This window comes from Phacochoerus africanus, chromosome 2 (genome assembly GCF_016906955.1).
Source record: "Phacochoerus africanus isolate WHEZ1 chromosome 2, ROS_Pafr_v1, whole genome shotgun sequence".
Taxonomy (NCBI): domain Eukaryota; kingdom Metazoa; phylum Chordata; class Mammalia; order Artiodactyla; family Suidae; genus Phacochoerus; species Phacochoerus africanus.
In genome coordinates, this window is record NC_062545.1 from 142255980 (window position 1) to 142275461 (window position 19482).

At 41.9% G+C, this 19482-nt stretch overlaps 1 protein-coding gene across 1 annotated transcript in view; it reads right to left on the minus strand.

Moving 5' to 3' along the window:
- Nucleotides 1–19482, minus strand: part of GABRG3 (gamma-aminobutyric acid type A receptor subunit gamma3) — a 599057-nt gene that overhangs the window by 515631 nt on the left and 63944 nt on the right. The window contains exon 3 of the mRNA XM_047766855.1: nt 12864–12931. Within this exon, the coding sequence (XP_047622811.1) occupies nt 12864–12931 (68 nt within the window). The remainder of the gene's footprint in view (nt 1–12863; nt 12932–19482) is intronic.

The window sequence follows — 19482 nt, forward strand, 5'->3', positions numbered from 1 at the left end:
AAGGTGTACACATACCTACCAGGTTAAAAAATCACAGACTGGAGTGGCAAGGTGGAGGAGTAGGAAGACCCTGAGCTCACCTCTTCCTATGGGTACATCAAAATGACAACCATATACAGAGCTACTATCTATGAGAACGACCTGAAGACAAGCAGAAAAGATTTTCCAGAATGAAAGATATGAAGAAGGAACAACGAGATGGGTAGAAGCAGCAGAGATATGGTATCGTCAAGACCCATAAACAGGAAGATAATAACAATTGCAAGGTTTTCCCCAAGGAGCAAGGGGTCCAAGCTCCACATTAGGCTCCCCATCCTGAGGGTCCTGCACCAGGAAGACAAGACCCCAGGACATTTGGCTTTGAAGGCAGAGAGGCTTAACTTCAGAAGAGCCTTGGGGCTGTGGGAAATGAGACTCCACTCTTAAAGGGCATGCACAAAACCCCACCACACCCTCTAGGATGCAGGGCATAAGCAGTCATTTGAAAGAAGCTGGGTTAGACCCAACTGCTGATCTTGGAGAGTCAGAAAGCAATCGAAGCTCACCCTAGGGAAATAAACACTAGCAGCAGGCATTTGGGGGAGTTCATTCTAACATGCCATTGGTGCTGGCAAGGACCATTTTGGAATCCTCCCTCCAGTTTATTACCACTGAGACCTTACCCACCCAACCTCAGCCCAGCACCAGTCCTGAGACCCCCAACCCCAGAAGTCAGCTGTGCAGTGACCCAGTCTCATCCACCAGGCAGCTGATATCAGCTGAAGGTTCCTCCAATCTCTGCCTGGCTGCCTCAGGATCTGGATCCATCCATCAGTGGATCCCCAGGACCCAGCCTCACCCAGCAGGGCTGGCAGCCAAGCAGGCTAGGGAGTCACACCATCTACAAGTGCACCCACAGTGGTCAACCCTGCCACAAAGAAAGGCTAACTCAGCCCACATAAGGAGCACTCCTGGTTCATAGGACTCTGATGACCAGAAGAGAGTGTGCTGCTGGGATATCTTCTACTTGAGGCCACTACCAGAAAACTGAGAAATGTAATTGACATACATAATACATACAAATAAAAATGGAATGTTAGGCAAAATGAAGCAACAAAGGAGTATGTTCAAAACAAAGAAAGAAGATAAAGCCTCATTAGAACTAAGTGAAGTAAAGATAAGCAGTCCAAATGATTAAAGACTTCAAGGCCATGATGACAAAGCTGCTCAATGTACTCAGGAGAAGAATGGATGGACAAAGTGAGAAGTTTAACAAACAAAAAATATAAAGAAAAAGCAAACAGAGTGGAAGAATAAAATATCTGAAATAAAAATACACTAAAAGGAATCAACAGTACACTGATACAGAGGAATGGATCAACAAGCTGTAAGACAGAGTAGTGGAAATCACTGATGCTGAACAGAAAAAAAAACCTGAAGAATTTATAAACTGAGTCCAGTTTAAGAGACTTCTGGGACAACATCAAGTGCACTAACATTACATTATAGGGGACTAAGAAATAGAAGAGAGAGAAAGGGGAAGAGAACATATTTTAAGACATAATATCTGAAAAATTCCCTAACCTGGGAAAGGAAACAGTCACCCACAAGAAGTGCAGAGAGTCCAAAACAGGATTAACCCAAAGAAGACCACACCAAAACACACTGTAATTAAAATGGCAAAAATCAAAGATAAAGACAGAAAATTAAAAGCAGCAAGGGAAAAGAAACAGAGAAGTTGCATAATACTACCAGCAGACTTTTCAACAGGAACTCTGCAGGCCAGAGGAGAGTACCACAATATATTTAAAGTGATGAAAGAGAAAAGACCTCCAACCAAGAATACTCAACCTAGCAAGGCTACCATTCAGACCTGAAGGAGAGTTAAAGAGTTTCACAGACAAGCAAAAGCTAAAGAATGCAGCACTACCAAACCAGCTTTAAGAAAAATGTTAAAGAAAATTCTCTACGTAAAAAAGAAAAAAACACAATTAGAAATATAAGATTTATGAAAGGAAAAACCTATTGGTAAAGGCAAATATATAGTAAAGGTAGTAAGTAATCCAACCACTTACACAACTACTAGGAAAGGTAAGAGACAAAAGCAGTAAAATAATCTATATCCAAAGTGGTTAAGGGATACACAAAACAAAACATGTGAAAATGTAAAATATGATGTCAAAAACAATAAATGTGGTGGGCTGCACAGCAAAAATACAGGGTTGTTAGAATGCATTTGAAATTAAGAGATCAACTTAAACTGATCATGTATATATGTAATTGCTATGATGAACTTCATAGTAACCACAAACCAAAGTGTATAATAGATAAACACACACAAAAGAAAAAGGAATTCAAACACCACACCAAGGACAGCCATCAAATCACAATGGAAGAGATCAAAAGAAGAAACAAACAAAAAGAACTACAACCCCCCAAAAAATTTTCACAAAATGGCAGTAAGTTCACATCTATTAATAATTACTTTAAATGTAAATAGACTAAATGCTTCGATTGAAAGTCACCAAGAAGCTTGGATTTCCCACTGTGGCTCAGCAGTAAGGAGCCCGATTAGTATCCATGACAAATGAAGGTTCAATCCCTGGCCTCACTCAGCGTGTTAAGGATCCGGTGTTGCTGTGAGCTACAGTGTAAGCCATAGACATGGCTCGGATCTGGCATGGCTGTGGCTGTGGCTGTGGCATAGGCTGGCAGCTACAGCTCCATTTCAACCCTTAGACTGGGAACTTCCATATGCTGCTGGTGTTGCCCTAAAAAAAAAAAAGAAAGAAAGTCATAAAGAAGGAAGCTGAATGGATTTAAAAAACAAAAGCCATTTATATGATGCCTGTAAGAGACTCACTTTAGATCTAAAGACACACAAATTAAAGAGGTGGAAAAAGTATTCTACGCAAATGGGAATGAAAAGAAAGCTGGAGTAAGTATACTTAGATCAAACAGATTTTGAAACAAATACTGTCACAAGAGACAAAGGAGGTTATTACATAATAATAAAGAGACTGATCCAACTAGAAGTCATAACAATTGCGTGTGTATATATGTGTGCATAGATAGATAGATAGATAGATAGATAGATAGATAGATAGATAGATAGAGATATAGCCTCCAACACAGGAATACCTAAATACATAAAGCAAATATTAACTAACATAAAGGAAGAAATTGACAGTAACACAATCATACACAGTAAGGGACTTTAACATCCTACTTACACCAATGAGCAGATCACCCAGACAAAAAAATCAATAAAGAAACACTGGCCTTAAACATCATATCAGATCAGATAGACTTAGAGCATTCCATCCAAAAACAGCAATACACATATTCTTTTCAAGTGCACACGGAATATTCTACAAGACAGATCACATGTCAGGTCACAAAACAAGTCTCAATAAATTGAAGACTGAACCATATCAAGTATCTTTTCTGACCATAATAGTATAAAACTAGAAACTTTTTTTTCTTTCCCTTCAACTGTGTATGTGTATGGGATGACAGATGTTCACTAAACTTACAGTAATCATTTCATAAGTCATTACGCTTTACACCTCATGCTTCTACACTGTTGTCTGTCAATTCTATCTCAATAAAACTGGAAGAAAAAGAAGCACAAGGGTGAGAAAGCATTCTATAACTTTGGATCTCTCAAATCTGGATCAAAAGATAAAGATGTGCATGTCCAGCCAACACGGGTGGAATGTTCTGTGCCCGGAACTGTTCACATACTAGGATGTGATGGTAAACAGCACACAAAAGACTCTGCCCCTAGAGTCAACCTTGAATATTCACACCCAGTTCTATGAAGCTGCTTCTCAGACGGCTTTATTTCTTCCCCATTAGTCCTCACTACCCCATGCCTTGGCTGGAAGCCTGTGCCAAGTCATACATCTGTGCTATGTTGGGGGATAAGAGAACACAGGTCTGTGCCCTGCAGGACTTCTGGCTTTCGAGGCTCCTAGGGGAGGTGGATCTGACAAGTGATTATCACTCATGAAGAGGTGCCCTGGCCACAGTGCTGACATGGGTACCATAATACATGACACTCATCTTGATTTGGGATTCACAATCCCTAGTCATGTGACATGGGGAATAGAGACCAGAGGACCCAAACTGGTGGGTACCTTCCTGCAGGCAGAGGGGGGATGCCACTCCCGCTTCCACATCAGGCCTTCTCAGACCTGAGTCCTGTCCAATGTCCCCCTCAACACCCCCATGCCCACTTAAAAAGCTTTACTTCCCAGGAGCTGAGTAGATGCCAGGCTGGTCACAGGACCCAGCTTGGCTCTTTGAGAATGAGTTAACAGCATGGGAATTTCAGAAGCAGTGTTCACACCCCTGGGCTCAGCCTTGGATTCAAATTCTACTTCCAGAGTTCCCACTGTGGCTCAGTGGGTTAAGGACATGACATTGTCTCTATGAGGATGTGGGTTCACTCAGTAGGTTAAGGATCCAGTGTTGTTTCAAGCTGGAGCATGGGTCCCAAATGTGGTTTGCTAGGGCTAACATAATGAAGGACCCCAAACTGGGTGGCTCAAACAACAGAAATGTACTATCTCACAGTCTGGGGGCTAGAAGCCCAGCATCAAGGCATCAGCAGGGTTGGTTCCGTCTGAGGGCTTTGTGGGAGAATCTGGTCCTGGCTTCTCACCCAGCTGCTGATGGTTTGCTAGCCACCTTTGGCATTCGTGGCCTTGTAAATCTTTGCCTTCATCTTCACATGGTGTTCTCCTGGGTGTGCATGTCTGTCTCCAAACTTCACCTTTTTATAAAGACTCCAGTCATATTGGATTAAGACCTCAATTTAACTAACTACACTGCAATGACTCTATTTTCAAATAAGGTCACATTCTAATGTCTTTGGGAAGATTTGAACATGTGAATTTGAGTCAGCAGAGGTAGGGGACCTTTCCTTTTGGAATTTTTTTTCTTTTTTTTTTTTTTCGGCTGCACCTGGAGCATGCAGAAGTTCTGGGGCCAGGGATTGTACCCACAGCATGGCAGCCACCCAAGCCACAGCAGTGAAAATGCTGGACTCTTAACAAGCTGAGCCACCAGGGAACTCCAAGAAAATAGTTTTTACAGGCAATATAAAGACAGTGCTCTTTTCAGGAGTCCATAATATAGCCCATATAGTGAAGAATGAGGGCTATCAATTGGGAAATAACCAGCAGAAATGGAAAAGTTCGAGATGAAAAGAAAAAGAAGCTACTCCCACATCCCAAGGAGTTGGTGTGCAAATCATAGCTGACAAAGAAGGGGCAGAAGTTTTGTCTTACAACATCTATCTCAGAGTTCTTAAATTGCTAAAAAGTTCACCTCTATTCACAAAGGGACATAAATGCCCCATCTTACAAGGCAGCATCTCTAATGACATTTTGCATAAAATGGTGAAATGTTCCAAGACTCAGGAGAACAAAAAAGACATACAGTGTAAATTTGAAATGCACTGGCATTACAGTGAGTCTTGCCCACTAGCAGAGCTCACACTGATTTCCTTTTCACTTTAAAATGTGGCTGTTGCTTCTATCATCTTTCCACAGGCACAGCCTTTGAGATATGACCTGAGGATCCTACACCTTAAGCTCCTTAGCCATAAGTTTGGGTGATGACATCAACAGCCTCTACTGATTTATCATCAGAATTAAATTCCTGCAGCAGTGGGAGCCCTGAAAACTGCTAGCTAATAAAATTAGAGCAAGAGAAGTGGATCTATTCACTAATGAAGGTGTAACCTAAAGACACTAGAAGGATACGTATATGCATCTCCCACACCAGAATGGGTGAAAATGTGGAGAGGCAGAGTCTGAAGGTGATTTTTATTCATTCATTCATTTGAGAAACACTCCAGAGACCCTCAAACTGCATCCCAGGGGACCAAAACGAGCTGCAGGTATTGGTCTCAAGGGCTCACCATCAAATGGGCACCTGCTATAGAGTGAGGCTAAGTGGATCTCTGATTTAAAAAGTTTTATTTTCTTGGGAGTTCCCTGGTGATCTAGTGGTTAGGATTTAGCGCTTTTACTGTTATAGCCTGGGTTCAATTCCTGGTCTAGGAACTGAGATCCCACATCAAGCCACTGCGCACCATGGCCAAATAAATAAATAAATAAAAGCTTTATTACTTTTTTCCAAGCCCTTAAATGTCTTCTTCTTTCTCATTCTTGGAGAGTTGTTTTTCTTTTTTTTAAGTTCCAAAAATCATTCCCATTTAACCATGGGGAAATGAGCCAGACAATAGGGGTTTTCCCTCAACACCTTCACAGACTAAGCTGCACGGGGCAGCTTTTAAACACTCTTATAAAAATTCCTTCTAAAGAAAAGAATTTTTAGCCACTTGATGCTGCCAGATATATAAAAATTAGATTCTTGGACCATTCTGGAGTGGTCCTGGGAAGCATCCTAAGCCCTCAATTGGGACCCCTTGGGGAGCTATGTCCAAGGCTTGCTGGAAAGGTGTTGGTACCAGAGCCCAACTGAGCCCCAACAAGGGTCAGGACAGCCCTCAGGCCAGCTCCAACCTCCAGACATGAGAAGGAATATTGCCTGAAGTCTCTCCAACATCTGTACACAATCAGAATCACCAGGCAGACTGAAACTGGGGCCAAGCAATAAGACACAAGTGAAACGGTACCACATGTGGCCAGATACTATAGCTATCAGCTGTGAATTTAATGATTAGTATGTTCAAGAAAATATATTTCACAGGGAGAGTTCCCTGGTGGCCTAGCAGTCAGGGAACCAGCATTGTCACTGCTGTGGTTCAGGTTCAATTGCTGGCCCAGGAACTTTTAAATGCTGCAGATGTGGCCCCCAAATTAATTAATTAATTAAGATAAAATTAAAAAGAGAAAAAAAACAGACTGCAAGATAGGAAATTTCACCAGAGAACTGACATTGACTAGAAAAAATGAAATTAAAATTTTAAAAATGTAAACTACATTAACTGAAATCGAGAACTCAACAGAAGGTTTTAATGGATAACAGACACAGGAGGGGCAACTCGGGATGCTGAAAGGTAAGGCTGGAAGGTTTCCACAGACTGACGCCTGGAAAGCAAAGGGATGGAAAGGAAAGCACAAGTCTAAAGGACAAAGGGTACTGGGAGAAATGCTTAACATTCATAGGATTGGAGTTCCAGAATGTGAAGAGAGAGAGAATGGTACAGAAGCAATATTTTAAGAAATAATGGCCAATGTTTTCCCTAAACTGATGAAGGGTATCAAACTACAGATGCAAAAACTGTGGTGAATCTTCAGCAGCATAAATGCAAAGACCAAATGCAAAGACCATGGTGCTGCAGTTGCCACTTCTTTTGGACTTTCCTGAGTTTAGATGCCTTCAGAAAAGTTTTACAGAGCAATGGTCATCCTCTAATGCTAATGGTCCTTTTAGAAATGGAATTTACTATCTTCCCTCCAGGACTTCTGTGACTCCTCATGGTCACTGACTTCACCTCCCCAAACCACAGCCAAAAATTAAGGAATGGGGACAAGGTTCACAGATGTCACAGTGAGCTCCATGGCCGCCCCCTAACCCTGACCCCCTATGCCCCTCCTGGCTGCATGCCATCCTAAATTTTTATACTTTTGGTTATGGATTATATAGTGGAACACAGTCTGGTGATTTTTCACCTGTCCCTATGAACAACACACCCGCCTCCTTGATATATGGCTGACGCCTTGTCACAACCAGCTGTTACAGCCACATCATATTGACTCAATCACGTTAAGTCTAGGATATCCTCAGGTAACTTACACTATTTTTTTTTTTTTTGGTCATACCTGCAACATGCAGAAGTTCCTAGGCCAGGGATCAAACTCGTGCCACAGCAGTGATAACACTGGAATCCTTAACTGCTAGGCCACCAGGGAATGCCCATACTAGTTCTTTTAAAAACAAAGGGAAAGAAGCCTGTCTTAAAAGGCTACATACTGGAGTTCCTGCTGTGGCACAACAGGGTCAGTGATGTCTCTGGAGCGCTGGGATGCAGATTTAATCCCTGGCCCATCACAGTGGGTTAAGGATCTAGTGTTGCCTCAACTGCAGCATACATTACAACTGAGGCTTGAATTTGATCCCTAGCCAGGGAACTCCATATGCCCTGGGGCGGTGAAAAAGGAAAAAAAAAAAAAACTTCAAAAGGCAACATACTGAGGATCCCAACTATATGACTTTCTGGAAAAGGCAAAACTATGGAGACAGTAAAAAGAACAGTGGCTGTTAGGGCTTAGAGGGTAGGGATGAACAGGCAACACACAGGATTTTTAGGGCAGTGAAAATACTCTGTATGATACAACAATGGTGAATACATAATATATGTCATTATACATTTGTGAAAACGCATGGAGTGCATAACCCAAACGTGAACCCTAATGTAAACTAAGGATTCAGTTAATAATGTGTCAATATTCATTCATTACTCACAACAAATGCACCACACCAATGCAAGATGTCAATAATAGAAGGAGTGTGTGTGTGTGTGTGTGTGTGTGTATGCATGTGTGCGCATTTGTGTATGCAGAGGCATATGGAAACTCTCTGTGATGCCTACCCAATTTTTCTGTAAACTTTAAAAACTATAATACATGAAATAAGGCAGACAGAGTAAGGCAAATACTGGATGATCTTATCTATACATGGAATCTAAAACACCTGAAGTCCCAGAAACAGAGAGTAGACTTGTGGTTTCCAACGATGGAGGAGTCGGTACTTATGGATCAATGTTGGTCAAAGGGTACAGTTTTCCAGAATTAAAATAAACAAATTCCAGGGTGTAACGTACAGCATGGTGGCTATAGTTAACAATATGGTATTATACACTTGATACTTTCTAAGTGAGCAGTCTTAAAATCTCTCAACACAGACAGAAAAAAAAAAAAATGATGTGGGGTGATGGTTAACCTTAACTAATCTTATTGTTTTAATCATTTCATAATATACATGTATAGCCAATCACCAAGCTGTACCCCCTAAATATGTTACATGTTACATAATCTGTTACATAACCTTACATGGCAATTATATCTCAACAAAGTTGGGGAACATTTTTTTAACTGCTCTAAAAATAAAGTCTATTAATTTGTTTTTTAATAAAAGGTAAACGATCTTATTAGCATGAGACTCCGCCCAGAGCCCTTTCTCACTTCAAGTTCCAGGTTAGAGCTTTAGGTCTCGAGGTGCTGCCCCAGGTAGCCACAGTGACTACATGAACACAGTGGGCTAGGTCAGGACTCCTGCTCTGAGGTCTCCATGCCCACGAGCTCAGCTCCTTCATCACAAAGAAGTGGGAAAGGCAGTATCTTCTCTCCCACAATCTCATGAAGATCAAACAAGACAGGTAGCTAGCAAAGGATAGGTTTCAAAGCACTAGTTTTCTTTGTTTCTTTCCTAAAATGTTTCTTACAGTGAATAGTCTCAAAAATAAACTCTCAAGCTCCCTGAATGCAGCTTCCTACAAGGCCTGAAACAAACCAGGCACAATTTCCAGCAGAAATTGGGCACCTTTAGATAGGTTATAATGACAAAGACAGAGGATGTGATTGAGCTTTGTAAAAAAAGATTCTCTTCAACCCATCCGAACCATTTCTAAACTCCTCTAAAACTAGAAAAAAGCAGAAGCAACTCTGGAAGAGACAAGACAATGAAAATCAATCTGTTAAACTAAACAAGTGACTGAAGTACAACTTCATTCTTACGTAGCAGAGAGAATGCCTGAAGCAGAAAAATGGGAAGAGGAAGAAGAAATAGTTGCTTTCTCCATTTTCTTGATTGTTAAATGAATATCTGGAGGGGAGAAAGCCTTAATTTTATCAGGCTTTAGCTTATGGTCAAAATCCCAATAAAAATGTACATCCTTAAATCCTCTACACATCTCCAAACTATGCCTTTTTCCTATAATAAATATGAGAAATATAGATATACATTTTTTTTTTCTTTTTAAAGCTGCGTCTGAGGCATACAGAAGTTTCCAGGTTAGGGGTCAAATCAGAACTGCAGCTGCTGGCCTACGCCATAGCCACAGCAACACTGGATCTGAGCCACATCTGCGACCTACACCGCAGCTTGCACCAACCCACTGAGTGAGGCCAGGGATCAAACCCTCATCCTCAGGGACACTAATCAGGTTCTTAACCTGCTCAGCCACAATGGGAACTCCCCCGTAATATACATTTTTAATTTGATTGTTTTAATCTCTCTCATATTCTTTTTTGATTATTGCTGACTCAATCCCCAATTCCCACTTAAACAGTCAGTTCACTACATTTAAATTGCTGTTATTTCTCATGAGGTCCCCTTTATTGCACTTCACATTCTTTTGAAAGTATGTCATTTGGTTTCATAGATATAGTGGGTACGTGTGATGTATTCAGCAATGTGAGAAGTGTCAGGAAGATAAAAGCTGAAATCCCATCCTTCATGAAGCAGGTGCACAGAGAGAACTGTTAGGGCCGCGGGACTGCTTTGTGTGATACTCTAATGGTTGAAACATGTCATTGCACATGTCTAAAATCAGGGATGAACAACACCAAGCATCAACCCCAGTGTAAACTCTGGCCTTGGGTGGTGATGACGTGTTGATGTGGGTTCACTGACTAACAAGGGTCCCACTCTCTTGGGGCATATTGATAGTGGGAGGGCTACACATGTGTAGGGGCAGGGAGTACAGGGGAAATCTCTGTACCTTCCTCACCATTTTGCTGCGAACCTAAAACTTCTCTGCCCCGCCCCCTAGAATAAGTCTTTTTAAAAATTTAAATTTAAAAAAAGAGGCAACTCAGAAGCTCCTGCTTCCAGAGGTCTCCAAAACCTACCTCAGAGGTATTCCATGTTCTTGCCTGTGGATGCTCAGCCTTGAATCTGCCTTTGCTCAGGTCCCCAGGCTACCATGATGGTTTCTCTGTGAGTCTGGATTTGAACTAGGCTCTCGTGAAGCTGGACCTGCAGGTGCCTCAGTGGGGCGTGTCTGCTTCTTTATGGAAGGGTCTGTCTGGGGCGGAGCCAAGGACAACACTTCACCACAGATCTTGCCCCCATCCACTCCACCCATCCACGTGGCTTTCAAACAACATGCCCTTCAGCCCTTCAGTCCCTGATGGTGTCACACACCTGCAATCCTGCCTTTTACCTGCCTTCCCACCTGTCCCACCGAGCCACCTGCTGCCTACCAGCCACATCTCAGACTAAGAAGACCTCATCAGAGAAATCTATTCCAATTGCTACTGGGCTTTCCCAAAGGGGTGCCTGCCATTAGCTGAGTCCTTATCACCCTGGGGGTTAGGGGCGGGGATGGTCACTTGCAGCCACCTCTGCAGCCTATGGTTTTCATATAGAAGTATCCATCAATTCCACTGGCAAAGCCTAAGCCTGGACACAAAGTGGAGCTCACGGGTACAGGAGTTCACGAAAATCCCAGGTTGGGCACAGGCAATTCTTCCTAAAACAATTTTGTGGCTACACATCTACGGAGTCCCTTATGTTTTAGTGTTAGGACAAAATCTAGTGTCTGAATGGAGTGTTGTGAAATTAATATAAGAAAATTAAACTCCAGCATAAGAAACAAACTCAGAAGCAACTACTCTATGTGGTCAACTGAATGATATTTATCAAGAAAAGGGAATATTACATTTATAGCCTACATTTCACAATCTGCCACCCACAGTTTGTGTGAAATGAATCCTTTCATTTATTTCACCTCTTTGCCAGCACCCCATCTCCAGTTTATGGGTGACACGGGGGATTTTTTTTCTTTTTTGGTTGCCCTTCAGTATAGGGAGTTCCCAGGATCAACATATGCCACAGCTGTGGCACTGCCAGACCCTTAACCCACTGTGCCACAGCAGGAATGCTGCAGATTTTTTTTTTATGTGAGTCACCCACAATTAGAATTTTAGCCCCACATGGAACCTTTATATCTTCAGAGAAAAGAAGAACACTTTTAATGCCTGGAAATGAAAAGAAATGATTTCACTATTAACTTGGAAGGGTTATACCCAGTCACAGAACTCCACAATGAAAAGATGGCATCTTAAGCTGGCATTTTGCAAACCCCTCCCTGCTCGGCCTTATATGTCCAAGTCCAGGAGCCACTGTGAATTAAGAAAGCACAGAGTAAGTCCCAGCATTAGGACTTCCTGCCATCACTAGGCCTGCAAGGAATCCTGGAATCCTCCATCTTCAGCACATGAAGGCCCACCCCAGCCTGTGGTACCTGTGAGGAGACCCTGACGGACTCCAACATTCCAAGACCTTCCCAAGAGCTAAGCACTTCCTACAAGGATGGCCTCCTTTCACCCTGTAAACAGTTACCTCTGGAGCTTGTTTTGTCTCTGCATCAGAAAAGACCCTCCTCTACTTGGGAAAATTGCATACTTGATCATATACTTCCCCTTATTAAAAATGGCAATATATTTAGCCTTGAGTTCAAACTGAAGACAGAAATGTAAGCTAGGTAATGTCAGGTCCTTTCCTGAGAAACACAAAAATGCACGTCTTTGGATCTTGAAAAAACGAACTTAAGAAAGCTGTCATTTATACTCATCCCTAATCTCAATGACAGCCAATAACTGCACAAATGCAAATCATGTCACCTGGAAATCTACCTGCAGCACATCCATGCAGGGACAAGATGGGGATGGGATACTTTTTAATCATCAAAGCAACATCTTACTCCTTGTGCACAATCCCTGCTCCTTGAGTTGTACCATTTTCAATATTTAAACTACCAAAACAAATGCCACCCACTGAAAAAGTCAGTTACAAACTTTAAACCCCATGATAAACCTCAAACAGAAGCCCACGACGAGACCTGAGTAAACAGGAACTGATTCAAAGATGGTGGATCAGAAAAGAAAATTGCTTCTTACCATGTTTATTGAAGACACAGGACCGATACTGTTAACATAGATGTCAACATCGATTACAGTCGGTTTTACTGTGGAGAAAAACACATGGGTGTTAATACGCTGTGCCAGAGAGACCCAGGAAGGTGCTACTCAACCTCCTCCGCTTCACACACTGACACTTCAAGAGTAGTTTGGAAAGGTGTGGATTTTTCTTTGAGACTTGCCTTGTCATTACCATTTTCAAAGGATGAAAGAGTCTTACTTGTACTTATTGATTAAGAAAAACCAGGTGCTTATACACTGCAAGTTGCAGTAAAAATACCCTTCAACATTTAATAAGCTGATTATATGGCAAAGAAAATATAAATTGTGGAGTTCCCACTGTGGCTCAGTGGGTTAGGACCCAATATTGTCTTTGAGGATTCAAGATGGATCCCCTGGCCTCGCTCAGTGGATTAAGGATCTGGTGTTGCCACAAGTTGTGGCTTATATTGCAGATGCGGCTTGGATCCGGTGTTGCCATGGCTGTGGCATAGGCCGGCAGCTACACCTCTGATTCAACCCCTAGCCTGGGAACTTTCATATGCCCCAGGCATGGTCATAAAAAGAAAAAATACACATGTAAATTGCAAGTTGCCAGTGATAGGTGACTATACAGATACTTTTTAATATTTATTTAGCTGATTATATGGCAAAGACAATAGAAAAAGACAAAATATAAGACATCGTGTAAGAAATTCAATGTCAAAGTTATGCTATAAAGCCAAAACCAAGTGATGAGTAAAACCAGACAGTTCAAGTTATTTATCCATCACCTGGTTGCAACTCAAAGCAAAGATCTGGAGAGTAGACATCTCAAAGGAGATTAAGAAATACTGATAATTATTATCATTATAACCTAAACACACACCCACAAATCACAGACCTCAAATCCTATAACTCAATAAGGAATAGCATTTTTATTAAGGAACTACTGTCTCCACTATGAAGGAGTAAAATTCATGTAACAAGAAAACTTACTACCTAACCCTGTGCATCAGAGGTAAAATTGGCTCATTTAACCTTAAAGAAAATCAGATTCCTTTTCCTTGGCAGAAATGGAACTTGGGAGACCAGTAATGAGATTCGTCAGACAGCCAACCTCTGAGCCAGGAGTCCATGCCATCTGTAAAAGAGGAGGCTCCTTCTCCCCAGCAACTAATAAAGGAGAGAACAGCACCAATTTCAGGATCTCACTACCCTAGAGGAACATGAACCTTTGGCCATGAACACAGAGTGTTTCTATGGAAACAAGAGCATTTGTATCCACAATTATTGTAACGAGTTTCCTTTAGTTTCACCACAGAGCTCATCATTCACCAGCAGACTTGGAGCTCTTGGTGTGCCTGAAGCTCACAGTCTGTTGTTGAATTATGTACCCAGAAATCTGCAGCCTGTGCTCTGCAGTACAGACCTTCACGAAAATGCAAATAATGACTATGAACTGGAGCCAACTACTCTGACATCCGTCAGTACAATCAAGTCACATGAGCTTCAAAGAGCTGTTGGCAGTTTAGAAAACACCCCAATGCAATTCTGTGTACTCTGTATACAGTGCTTAAATTTCATAAGACTGTTCTTCATTTTTAGACTGAGCTATGCTAACTACTATGAATAGTAAGTAGCATCTTTCTTCAACTTAATTGGATTCAGCAAATTCTCCAAATGCTACATAACCTTTGGTGATGTTATACACATGCTGTGTGAAGTCAGTCAATTGAAGATCCACTTCTTGCAAAAGACTTTTCTGGCTGTTTCACGGTATTTATTCAACTTTAGGCTTCCAGAGCTTTTAATCTCATTAAGTAAAACGGACCTACAGATATAAAGCCTTAACAACTTGCAATGCGAAGTGACAAATGAGTATTAAGTGCAACAGTATAAGAAGGCTTTTGGAGATAAGAGTTTGGAAAATACACACGTGTGCAAACATACACATGCGCAAACATGAACACATAAAACCTGGGGAGAATAAACCATTTTAAGCAAATATTCATTTAAGCAGCATCATGCTAAAGCAAAGGGAGCATTTAGGAAAGTGATTCTGACACCAGTACCCAGGAAATAGACTGGCCACAGGAAGCTCAAGCGTTATAATTCAAAGACTTGTGATTAAGCCCTGACAAAGGAACTTTAACAAGGATACCAAGACCACTCAATGGGGGAAAAGTATTTTCAACGAATGGTGTCATGTAAATTGGATATCCACAAACAAAAAAATGAAGTTGAACCCTTACCTTACACAAAATACAAAATTAATTCAAAGTGACTCTGAAACTACATAATTCTTAGAAGAAAACATAGGATAAAAGCTTCAGGACATTGGATTTGGCAGAGATTTCTTATACATGCACCAAAAACACAAGCAATAAAAGAAAAAATAAATTGGACTATATCAAAATTAAAAACTTCCATATAGCAAAAGACACAATTATCACAGTGGAAAGGCAACCCATAGAATGCGAGAAAACATCTGCAAATCATATATCTGATATGTGGTAAGTGGTTAATATCCCAAAAATAAAAAGAATTTCCACAACTCAACAACGAATAAGCAAAACAACCTGATTTAAAAGTGGGTAAAGGATACTCCAAAGAGACATGCAAGTGACCAATAAGCACATGAAAAGACACTTAACATTATTAGTAGTAAAACCACAATGAGATGCCACTTCACATCCCTTATAACAGCTACTACTCAAATACAAACTACCTACCAAAAAACAGAAAATAACAAGTGCTGGCAAAGATATGGAGAAATTCAAACCCTTGTGCACTGTTGGAAGGAATGTAAAATGATACAGGCACTGTAACATTATGGTAGTTCCTCAAAAAATTAAACACAGAATTACCATATAACCCAACAATTCCACCCAAAGAATTAAAATCAGGAACTCAAACATATATGTGTAGACCCATGTCCATAGCAGCTTAATTCACAACAGCCAAAAATGGTGAATGCAAGCCAAGTGTTCATGGAGGGTAAACTAAATGTAGTATCAACATACGGAATTTTACTCAGCCTTTTTGTATGTGTTATGTGATGGTCAGTCCAGAACAGCCAGGAGAAGCTGAGGAAAACAAAGTTTACTTTCTCATAGGTCTTAGAAAGAGGAGGTCTGGCCCTCTTTGCAGGACTGCATGGGAAAGACATCAAGGAGATCAGGAGGCAGAGGAGAGGGCAAGGGAGGGGCACTTAGGACATGATCTGAATGGGGATCTCTAAAGGGAAGGCACAACAGGGCAGGGTAAACCACGGGGATTGGCTAGTCTGGCTAGTTGGAATAATTCTTGCAGGGTTTGGGCTGTAGAGTTGGTCTCCAGCGGCCTGTCACCTGGCCCTGGGAGGCTTAAAACTGAAAAGCACTGTCTACTCTGGGGAGTACACTGAGGAAGCATGGCCCTAGATTGGATTACTTTGTATGTCCAAGCCCTGCCCCAGGCTGGGATCCTTGCCATTTCTGAGAACTGGCTAAGCCTGGAAAGGTCAGCCTCTGCCCAGCCAGGAAGGGTTTTTAAAGATATCAACACATCGTAATACACAGAAAAACTAAAATACATGTATACGTCTATGTATGGACAATAACACAGACATGTGCTACAAAGTAGATGAACTTTGAGGATATTATGCCCAGCGAAATTAGGCAGTCACTACCAGATAGATCCTGTATGATTCTACTCATAGGAGGTCTCTAGAGGAGACACTCTCATGGAGATGGAAAGGAGAATGGTGGTGGCAAAGACTTGGGAGGAGGGAGGAATTGGGGGTTGGTTCTAAAGGATACAGAGTTTCACTTACACAAGATGAAGAGAGTTTAGGAGGTGGTTGGTGGTGATGGGTACACAGCAATGTGAATGTTCTTAACAAGACAGAGCTGTACGCTTAAAAGCGGTTAACACAGGAGTTGCCTGGTGGCCTAGCAGTTAAGAATCCAACGTTGTCACTGCTGTGGCTCAGTTTCAAGCCCTGGCCCAGGAAATTCCTCGTGCTACAAGCATGGCCAAAACAAAGTGGTTAAGACAGTAAATTTTATGTTAGGGGTATTTTACCAGAAAATTTTTTTCAAAAGATTAAGCTACGGGGAGTTGGGGGAAGGCTGAAGGGTTACACAGGGGTTAGGGGAAAAAAAAAAAAAAGCCAAGAACAGGAAGAGAGGGGACAATAACTTTCTGAGCAAAAGAGGGCAGATTTGATTGGGGAAAAAAAGTGTGAAACAGAGCTGATGGAATTGAATGCCTTACATTTAGTTCAAAATGGATTCAGAGTTTGTATTGTGGCTCAGCGAGTTAAGAAACCAACATAGTGTTCCTAAGGATGCAGGTTTGATTCCTGGCCTTGCTCAGTGGGTTAAGGATCTGGCTTTGCCATAAGCTGTAGTGTAGGTCACAGATACGGCTCAGATCCAGTGTTGCCATGGCTGTGGTGTAAGCCTGCAGCTACAGTTCTGACTTGACCCCTAGCACAATAACTTCCATGGGCTGCTGGTGTGGCCATTAAAAAAAAAATGGTTTCACTTTCAACTCTTCATGTGATTCTACCTTACCTATTTGGAATCACTATTTCCTAAAAATTCATAATTCATAGGACTGAGAAGAAGAATAAACTCATAAATTGTGTGGCACACATGAACATTACAAAGTTGCATTGGGTAAGCCTTACTAAGAATCGGCTCCCTCAAAAGACTGACGGTAACCAAATAGGAATTATGTAGACTGTAGTTCTACTTGCCTCTGTTGTGAAAACATCACAGATACCTGGTGGTGTGTTTTTCTCCACCTGTCCTTGGCTTCCTGATCCTAGAACAAGCGTCCCAGAACTATCAGTCATGAGCTGAGGAAATGACCCAGACACACCAAAGGAAATGGCCCCAGTCAAGTGGCCTATTCTGGGGAAGAACACAGTGCAAGGCTGATCTGACTGCTGAGCCTAGAGGCACATGGTTAACCTCTGTTTTCCCGAATGCCACATAAAGACTGGAGGTGAACAGAGTCTTTGTCTTGTTTATAATGGACACAAAAGAAACCTAGTTATGGTAAAAAGTAAATAAACTATATTTTAATGAAAAAAAAAATTCTTCATGTCAATTTCTTTGGGGCTAGACATCCAAAACTACTTTTAAGATAGTACAGAATTCCTAATAAACAAAAATCTGCCCCCTCATAGAGAAAAAAAATTTGACATTTCTTACCAAAATGCCCAAAAAGTTATCTGTTCAGGGACCTAGTCTGGGTGTCATAAAGGGGTACGTACTGAGATGGGATTGAGATGGCAGAATAGAAGGTCCGAAGAGCAATTTCTCACCTAAAAACAACAAAATTCACAACTAAAGGCTGAGCATTCGTCACCCAAATGGACTGGAAACCTTAAAAAAGATATCCTACTCCAGAAGAAAAAGAGGAAGACACATCAAGAGGTAGGAGGGGCGATTTCATGATATAAACAACCCCATACCTCCCAGGGGGGAAGCTCCACAGACTGAAAACTAACTGGTTCACAGACACTCACCTACAGGAGTGAGAGTTCTGAGCCCCACATCAAATCCTCCTGTGCGGAATTTGGCACTGGGAGAAAGAGCCCCTGGAGCATCTGGCATTGAAGGCCAGTGGGGCTTGTGCACGGGAGCTCCACGGGACTGGGGGAAACGGAGACCCCATTCTTAAAAGGCCCACACAGATTTTCATGTGCCCTGGGTCCCAGGGCAAAGCAAAGTCTCCATAGGAATCTGGGTCAAACCTGACTGCAGTTCTTGGAGGACATCCTGGGATAACAGGGGTGAATGTGGTTTGTTGTGAGGGAGGGACACTGAAGGCAAAGCTCTCAGGAATATTCAGCAGCATGCCTTTCTCTGGAGGTGGCCATTTTGGGAAAATCGGACCCAACCCATCAGTCAGTGCTGAGAAGCCCCAGGGCAAACAACAATCCAGGTGAGATCACAGCCCCACCCCTCAGTAAATAAGCTACCTAAAGACCCCTCAGGCACACAGCTACCTCTAATCCCATCCAGAGACTAAGCCCCACCCACCACACGGATTAGAATCAGCTCCACCTACCAGTGGGCAGGCATCAGCCCCTCCCATCAGGAAGCCTACAGCAAGCCCCCCACACCCACTTCAGCCACAAGGGGGGCAGACACCAGAAGTAAGAGAGGCTACAACTCTAGTATCTGGAAAAAGGTCACCACACCACAAACCTATAAAAATGAAAAGACAGAGAACTATAACTCAGATGAGGGAGAAAGGAAAAACCCCAGAAAAACAGCTAAGCGATCAGGAGATTCTCAGCCTCCAGGAAAAAGACTTTAGACTGTTGATGCTGAAGATGATACAAGACATTGGAAATAAACTGGAGGCAAAGATGGATACTTTACAGAAAACACTGAGCAAAGAGATACAACATATAAAACTTAAACAAAAAGAGATGCAAAATACAATAACTGAAATAAAAAATTCTCTAGAAGCAGCCAACAGCAGAATACAGGAGGCAGAAGAACAAATAAGTAAGGTGGAGGGCAGACTACTGGAAATTACGGATGCAAAACAGAAAAGAGAAAAAAGATTGAAAACAAATGGAGACAGTCTCAGAGAACTCTGGGACAATGCT